Here is an 8,919-nt window from a genome sequence, read left to right as displayed (position 1 = left end):
TATAAAAAATGGGATCTAACATTTTTGTACATAAAAATAACTGTATGTGGATCACGTGATGAATTTAGACTGAAAGGTAATTGAAAATTTAGGTTGAAACTAAATTTTATTAATTTAAATTGATAAAAAATGCAAAATTAACATATTAAAATTGAGAAAGAAAATTTATTTAATAAAATATGAGATACGTTTTGAATTATTTTTACATTAATTTATTACTAGTTTAAATCCCCTACCTTACAAATACGTCAAAGTTCCATTACTGTCTTAACTTGGGGCTGCCGTGTACGTGGACCAGCATTTCAGTACCCTATTATCAAACTTACTATCAGACTTTTACAGCACAATATGGAGGGCATCTCCGCATCAATGGGTAACCAAGCCAATTAAATGACAGAACCTTTTTCTATAAATGGCATCCCTCTACATCCCATTTCATCTGCAGCTGTGTATTCTCTCTCTCTCTCTCTCTCTCTCTATATCAGCGACAAAGAAACACTGTACTACTAAAAGCATATTAGTGGTTGGTGTGCTGGGGTGCAATTTTGGCTGCATCCTCTGTAAGTTCCATCCCTTCCTTGAATCGGCAGCCATAGACCACCACTCAGTGGCTATCGGTGACAGTAGGCTCTGATTCTATAATAGCATTGGACTGTGTTCCTGGGCATCTCATACGTTCAGATAAAACTTTTGGTTCCATTCTTTTTTTAGGGACTTCTTGGTTCCTTTTTCAAGATTCTTGATAGTGTTTCTTGATTTTCCTAACTATCATAGTGTTACATGGATAATTTTTTTATACTTTCCCAGGATTTCCATTTTTACTCGTCTTCGCTTTTTTAACAAGTCCATTTCGTCAGACAAACGCACGGACACGTTCACGTTTCATGTTTTGTGTGTCCACTGTCCAAGATATTCTCCTGTTCAATAATTGCTCTTCCAAATACTTGAATAGTTTATCTCCAGATTTAAAACAGCAAAATTTGGGAAAATGCTGCTTCCCTGTACTTCAGTTATCTAAACGTTTTCCAAAGCCACGGTTTACATCAGTGAGATTTATTGATGGGATGCTTGGAATCTAATACAGTTTTCTGAACTCTTTTGTCTGTTGAAGGTAATGCTGAGGCTCAAGATGGCGAAAGGTTCCTTACTGGCTTTTGGGATCGCATTGTTCTGCTTCTGTGCAACCATGAAAGCAGAAGCAGAGTACTTACCTTATAAGGATCCCAAACAGCCCGTAAATACTAGAATTAAGGATTTATTGAGCAGGATGACCTTAGAGGAGAAAATTGGCCAAATGGTACAGATAGATCGTAGTGTCGCCTCCAGAGAGATCATGAAAAAGTACTACATTGGTATGCATCAATAATCTGCAGTTTGAAAAAACTGATTTTTGCGATTAGATTCTGTTATCTACTAGTCACAGTTAATTAGAAGAGCTCGTTATGTGTTGTCGTTTTTCTTTTTCTTTGGGATTAAAATGTTAGTTATTTGCAGGGAGTGTACTGAGCGGCGGAGGGAGTGTTCCAGCTAAGCAGGCGTCGCCGGAGACATGGGTGGACATGGTAAACGATTTCCAAAAGGGTTCATTGTCTACGCGTCTTGGGATACCAATGATTTATGGGATTGACGCTGTTCATGGCCACAACACCGTCTACAAGGCTACCGTTTTTCCTCATAATATTGGTCTTGGGGCCACCAGGTAAGTTTGTACGTGGTAGATTCTCGGTATATGGATCTTTCCAGCTATTCTAACAACCTCCCCATCTCATTTGATTACGACCATTTGGCTGTGATTAAGTTTCTAGATGACGATGATTAATCCACATCTCCTTTGATTACGACCACTATTTAGGAGGCTAGTAGTTCGCATTACAATTATTTGACGTGAGTTATTTGCTTATAATTTGGTCAGTACTCCAAAACGCACTCTTGTATTGTAGTAGCTGAAGTCCACCATTTTGTTTGTTGTTTTATGAAAAAGCTGCAGATGAAGTTCTTGTCTAGGGGGGAAGGACGGGGAGGGATTTAGCAGGAATACGGCTCTTTTTGGCATAATTTGATATCTATCTTTTCAATATTGAATCTTTAATTGAATGTGGCAATTAAACTCTTTGAGTTACCGGCTTGAGCAGGGACCCTGCACTGGCGAAGAAGATTGGAGCTGCAACTGCCCTTGAAGTGAGGGCTACAGGCATTCAATATGCTTTTGCACCTTGCGTTGCGGTAATTTAACTCTTTCTATGAACCATTAATTGTTATGCAGCTCAGAGTACATTGAACAATCAAAATAAGTGCCCTTTCCGATCTGTGATTAGGTCTGCAGAGATCCCAGATGGGGCCGGTGTTATGAAAGCTATAGTGAAGATCCCAAAATTGTGAGAGCAATGACTGAGATTATCCCGGGATTACAAGGAGAAATCCCGTCCAATGGCCGCTTAGGGGTTCCTTATCTTGCTGGCCAGTAAGTATTACAAATTCCTCTTATTCCATCATTTTCTTGATTCATTCATAAAGTAATGAACAACGATGTCTTTCTTTCTGAAGCACATATAAATCCTGGATCCAGTGTGAAAATTACTAGTAATATATCATAAACTTCAATTAGCTGCCCTTTTGTGGATAATTGGAAATATCCTTCGTCTTATTCAAGCCATTCAAGTCGTGTTGGACGATCTAAATCAACTTGAACGCGAGCCTTTATTGTCCTTGCCGGGCTAAAACTTTTCAAGAATCCAAAGTCAACATTTGCCATCCTTACAATTCAAGTTTTGGGTGCTAAAATCTTCTTGTTCCAAGGGGATGAAAGAGATATATTGATGGAAGATTGCACGCTAGCATTCATGGGAAAGCAACATCAGTTGGATGTTAGCTTTTGCTTTTTTTGTCAAGAACTGATGTGGACCAGATTGAACTTTAAAACAGGGGTAACAAAGAACATCTACTAGTAAATAAGATATCTAACCATACGCCCACAAAAAGGTTAGAAAGTGCAATTGACCGTTCAAAGCTTCAAAACTTGGACTTGGGAGGTTGTTTAGCTCTACCCGGTATCGATTAGAAGATACATGAAAATTACTCCATTCGACCTAAAATCTGTATAATTTTTAAAATATTATTCTAGGAATAGATAATAATTTCCCAGAAATTGTATACCCTGTACCTTCGGAGTTTGCATTCTTGATTAATCTTTTTTTTTTTTTTTGGCAGAAAGAACATTGCTGCATGTGCTAAGCACTTTGTTGGTGATGGAGGAACGACTGAAGGCATCAATGAGAATAATACAGTGATCAGCAGGCATGGTTTGCTTAGCATCCATATGGCCGGCTATTATAATGCAATTATCAAGGGTGTATCGACTGTCATGATCTCCTATTCAAGCTGGAATGGAATAAAGATGCATGCTAATCGTGAAATGATCACTGGTTTTCTTAAGAACACACTCAGATTTCGGGTAAACTAATCTGTTTCGAAAGTAAAAAGTACTCCTTCCTGCTTCCAGTTCCACATTCGACATCTTCAATCAAGCACAGGATTAATTAAGTTCTGAATTATTATTCAGGGATTTGTCATCTCAGATTGGGAAGGCATTGACAGGATTACCTCTCCTCCTCATGCAAATTACACATACTCAATTGTCACTGGTGTCAACGCTGGAATTGACATGGTCAGTCTGATTTGCTTAACAAGCTTATAATATTAATCTACTCTGCTAAATGTTGAAGGACTTGTGTTATTTTCCGGATATTGCAGATGATGATTCCATACAACTATACAGAATTCATTGATGGTCTAACCTTCCTGGTTAAGAACAATTTTGTTCCAATGAGCCGAATTGATGATGCAGTGAAGAGGATTTTGAGGGTGAAGTTCACGATGGGCATCTTTGAGCACCCATTGGCCGACTATAGCATGACCAAATACGTTGGTTTGCAGGTAAGTGGGTGTCGATTTACAAAGAGCGGATTGAATAGAAAAGATGAAAGAGAAGTTGAGAGATCATTTGACCCCAGGTTTAAACACTTTTTTAACGTTAACAGGAGCACAGAGACCTGGCAAGAGAAGCAGTGAGGAAATCTCTTGTGCTGTTGAAGAATGGTGAATCCGCAGACAAGCCATTGCTACCCCTCCCCAAGAAAGCGAAACGCATTCTAGTTGCAGGAACCCACGCTGATAATATTGGTAACCAATGTGGTGGGTGGACAATTGAGTGGCAAGGCCTCAGCGGCAACATCACAAAAGGTTCTTTGGTTATCATTTTAGCTGATAGCAGTAGCAGTGATGGCATTTATTCGTACTGGTAACTGACTCCAACTTATTCTTTTCTGGTAAACAGGTACCACAATCCTGACTGGTATAAGAAATGCAGTTGATCCAACAACAGAAGTTGTGTACAGCGAAAAACCTGATGCAGAATTCGTCAAGTCCAACAAGTTCTCCTATGCGGTTGTTGTGGTGGGAGAGCCACCATATGCTGAAACATTCGGGGACAGCTTAAACTTGACAATTCCTGAACCAGGCCCTAGTACCATTACTAACGTTTGTGGGTCTGTGAAATGCGTTGTAGTTCTGATCACCGGCCGGCCTGTCGTCATTCAGCCATACGTGAATCGAATAGATGCACTTGTAGCTGCTTGGCTTCCAGGAACTGAGGGCCAAGGGGTTGCTGATGTTTTATTTGGTGACTATGGTTTCACGGGCAAGCTTCCTCATACATGGTTCAAGACGGTTGATCAACTGCCCATGAACGTCGGGGACAGACATTATGACCCGTTGTACCCATTTGGATATGGCCTGGACACAGAAGCCAAGAAGGGCAACTGAAACCCTGAGTGAGAAAATTTTCTGATTCAAACATATTTTTGGTGGAAAATGAAAAATAACAGGCTACTAGTTGATGAAATTGGTGCCAGTGATGTGAAGTGTATTTTCATTCTAGTATAGTTTTACTAATTTGCTTTTAAGGTGGAAAGCTTTTTTAAGCTAAGCATCATCCATCCAATGCCCAAGCTTTAAAACCTGTAGTGCTGAATCAGATATAAATCAGAGAAACCATTGTGGAAGAAATCATGTTACTGATGCACCAACACGAAAAAAAAAAAAAAAAAATCTCATGACGTGAGTAACATTAATTAATGGGACAATTGTGCCAAAGGAAAAAAAGAAAAGGAAAATTTCAAGGTGGCCTTATCTCTTTTTTTTTTTTTTTAAAGAAAAGAAAAGAGCCGGTGGGTTTATGTACACGTCAGTGTTGCGGCTGGCGGGTTGAGTTTACACTTCAATGTGGGTCGTGGACTCGGACATAATGGTCTTGGGCCGGCCACTCGTGAGTGGATGGCACCTACTCTTGCAAGGTCTTTGGTAGCCGATAAGCTAAGAGATGCTAGTTCATTGCGATCTTCAATCTTCAATAGTAGAGATGGAAATCTAAAATCCAGTCAGCCTGACTCATCTTGGTTGACAAAATCTCTACCGCGGCTAAAAATGGTACCAAATCCACCAATGCAAGCAACCACATTTTTTTATTTTTGTTGGGTCAATTGATATTATCTCACTCCTTTATATGTCACTTGTAGGTTTGTGTGTTTGTGTATATATATATATACTAGCATGGGTCTGGCCGTGCCAAGCACCGGCCTGCCCAGTAATATCAATAACTAAATTGTGGGCCAAAAAATTTTTGCTGTCTATTTAACTCTTTTGTTGTTTGTATCTGCTGTAATAATGAGGATAATTTGCTCAAACTTCATAATGTATTTGTCAGTTCAAAGGGTAAATCATATGCAAATCACAACCATAGATTACATTAACCAAGCCATTCATGTTTTAGCAGGACATGTACTTCAGTGCTAGCCACTACATAGTAGCAGCTCTAAGTAAGATTCATTGCTTACGGAAGTATTGCATTGCTAACTAAACTATTAATAATTATATTGGGATCTATTATTTCTTGAGTGAAAAGAATAACGTATCGTAACATAATTCAAAAAAGATTGTCTAAGCAATGGAGGCAGTCATTCAGCTAGTTAACAGAAGACTTAACAAAAGTACAAAATTAGGCAATTTCAGACCTGCTTGGCTTTAACTTTCTTTGTTGGACTATCTTGGATATTGCTAGGTGGAGTGTTCTATTGAGCTGTTTCTTTAGTAGACTGCTGAGTAGTCTCTGTTGGATGTTTGCATGGTGTTTTTGCTGATAAATTTTCATTTCGAGATGGACTTTCTAGAAAGCCATGGCTTCTTTTCACTATTCTGCTTGTACATATACAAGCAAATTCTTGATTTCTTTCTTGTTCAAAGTACACCTGAATGATTATAGTCAGAATACAGATAGAGAAATCACCATGGGAGTGCATTAATATTTTATAGTCAAAAGTAAAAAGAAGATTAAATTTACCATTGCGTCAAAAAGAGTTCACCTAGCAGTAGAGGATTTATTAGAATATCAGACGACTATCTTGCAGTGAATGACAAAACTGCAGAAATCATGAAAATTTTTAGTAGGATAGAACTACAGATATCATGAAAATTTTTAGTAAGAGAATATATGAAGCATTTAGAAGTCTATTAGTAAACAATTATAATGCATAGAGAAAGTTTTACTATTGAATGTAGTTACTTTGATGTGCATAACTATGATTAGGGGGGCAGTGTTAAACATGTTTGCTATTTTGCTTCCTTCATCATGTTCAAATTCATTGTACAAAGTGATAAGCATGAGTTTTTTCCTATCAGGTATAGAAAAGAATTGTAAGTGTTATCCTTGATCTAAAAGATAGATATAACCTAATCCAAAAAGCTACCATCTCACTTATTCTTTCAGGCATAAAATCATACACATAATAGTACTTAAATTTAATGCAATAAGACAAACCTTGTTAAATCACTTTGAAACTTAAATCTCTACCTTGATGCAGACAAATCTAAAAATTAGAGAAAATTTAAATCATTGATGGTGATTTATAAGAACAACAGGGGCGCCTTTTTGACAAAAGGGAAAATGATTCCAAGTAAAAAAATATAACTACGAGTAGAAGGAGGGAAGAGAACAATTGTACCTATGTTTTCTCTACTCTCTTCAATATTGGCGAAACTGAGAAAATGGCATAAGAAGGCTTTGTTGTTTCCCTTTTTGTGTAAATGGTGGGTTTTGGAAGCTGTACCATACATGATTAAAAAATTCTTTTATAAAAGCAAACATCACTTCAGGAAAGAGAAGAATTTCACTGTTAAATTCAAACCTAGTACAAAAATGATTGAATTGGTACAACATTCATCCCTAAAGTGAGCAGATTTTTGGGAAAAAAGAAAATTTTACGTGCATATGGAAGATTTTTATGGCTGCAATCGAAGGAAGTACAATTAGTTGTTGAGGTAATTGGTAGAAAAGCAAGGATTTTGCAGGCTGATAGTCAGCTATGTCAGCGAAAGAAAGATGAGAACCGAGAAAGCTTTCGGGTCTTGACTCTTGAACCTAAAGAATGACTAAAAATGTTCAAGACAAAAATTCATTAGGGTTAAGTGTTAGACTAACCTCTTGCAAATTTGGATGTTTCACTAATTTACCGGCCTAATATGACTTACACTAATTAGACTCACTCCATTATCTAGTTAATCAGAAAAGAGCCCATGTGATGAATGGAGCCCACAAACAGTATACAACTATTTGCATTTGATCACAAAATTATAAAGAAATAATTTCAAATGTACAAAAATGACCCTGAATAGTTAGCTACTATTTTGATAGGTAGCTTTCATGGAAGGACCCAACTGACCTTTGCCACCAATAAAAATACAAACAAAAGAAAGAAAGGAAAATAATTAAGCTGTTATTACCAATTAGCCCCAAATAGTATGGAACTATTGATACTTACAATTTGGATACCAAGTCCCAAATAGAAATTTCTCAATCCTTAATGAACAAAATAAAGAAATGAAAATTGCTTCCTCCAATAATACCTTAACACTTGGCATTCAATGAGAACTTGAGTTGTTCTCTTATCTAGTAGGTAGATATAACTAAACAAATAACTAGCAGCTCTTTATCGAACATTTGTGGTTTTAATATTTTAAAAATATTAACTAAATTAAGTAAGATTAAGTCATCCTTGAAAATTTTTCAAATTGCACAGAAATGATTATCGTGTTCGAATGATGTTACTGACACACTAAAATAAAAAATTACCATAACTAAGATTTACTCAGTGGTTGAGTCATGAACTTTATTCGGGGGATAACAACATTAGTTTATACTTACAATGTGTTGGTTTATAAATTTTTAGTACAACTAAATATTTGCTCTAAATACACATTTTTTTTTGGAAAATTGCTGCAACTTGTTATTTATTATTTGCAGCAGTTATCAAATTATCTAATAGTATGAAATTACATACTATTAATTAAAATTATGCATCAGGTTTCAAGATGTAAATTCTTGCGTATATAGTAGGTGGATAATGTGTATAGAGTAAAGCTATTAAAAAAAATTTAGATTTTCTTTATAGGTCATTCTATAGCCTTCAAAAAAAATTGAGGGGCTGCAAATGTGCAATTGCACCCTGAGATACATTATTGGCTCCGCCCGAGTGCCGTTAGTTATGCGGACTACGATGTTTCTGATCGAATCACTATATGTACAAAATCTATTGGTTAAATTGTCAATTAAGAGAAGAGGCAAACTTGTAGTCGCATTCCAGCCAGCGATACACTTGTGCGGATGGACCAGTGGGCCACGGTTTATCTGACTCTTTACTTGGACAAAGGACAGAAGGCAGGTCGCTATTATAACACTAGTTTTGTACCACTTCGTTGAACGGGAATCGTCGAAAAATAATAAACCTTAGTCAATTTATAAAAATATCGATATAAAATACATATTTAATGTATAATCTATTATAACTTGTCTTAAGTATATTACTATGT

At 36.7% G+C, this 8,919-nt stretch overlaps 2 protein-coding genes across 2 annotated transcripts in view; both read left to right on the top strand.

The window, feature by feature from the left end:
• Positions 1-475: 475 nt before the first annotated feature.
• LOC113775767 (beta-glucosidase BoGH3B-like) lies at positions 476-4,961 on the top strand. Its single transcript, XM_027320772.1, has 10 exons — positions 476-560; positions 1,112-1,352; positions 1,495-1,699; positions 2,133-2,223; positions 2,316-2,461; positions 3,208-3,451; positions 3,560-3,664; positions 3,751-3,933; positions 4,038-4,239; positions 4,334-4,961. The coding sequence occupies exons 2-10, from the start codon at positions 1,115-1,117 to the stop codon at positions 4,819-4,821; spliced, it is 1,902 nt and encodes a 633-aa protein (XP_027176573.1). The 5' UTR covers positions 476-560; positions 1,112-1,114; the 3' UTR covers positions 4,822-4,961.
• LOC113775763 (beta-glucosidase BoGH3B-like) overlaps positions 485-8,919 on the top strand; it is an 18,055-nt gene continuing 9,620 nt past the window's right edge. Inside the window, exon 1 of the mRNA XM_027320768.1 lies at positions 485-560. The gene's annotated coding sequence lies outside the window, so the exon portion shown is untranslated. The remainder of the gene's footprint in view (positions 561-8,919) is intronic.

Source organism: Coffea eugenioides, chromosome 6 (genome assembly GCF_003713205.1).
Source record: "Coffea eugenioides isolate CCC68of chromosome 6, Ceug_1.0, whole genome shotgun sequence".
Classification (NCBI taxonomy): Eukaryota; Viridiplantae; Streptophyta; class Magnoliopsida; order Gentianales; family Rubiaceae; genus Coffea; species Coffea eugenioides.
The sequence above is the reverse complement of the archived record's forward strand: the minus strand, read 5'-3'. Positions and strand labels throughout refer to the sequence as shown.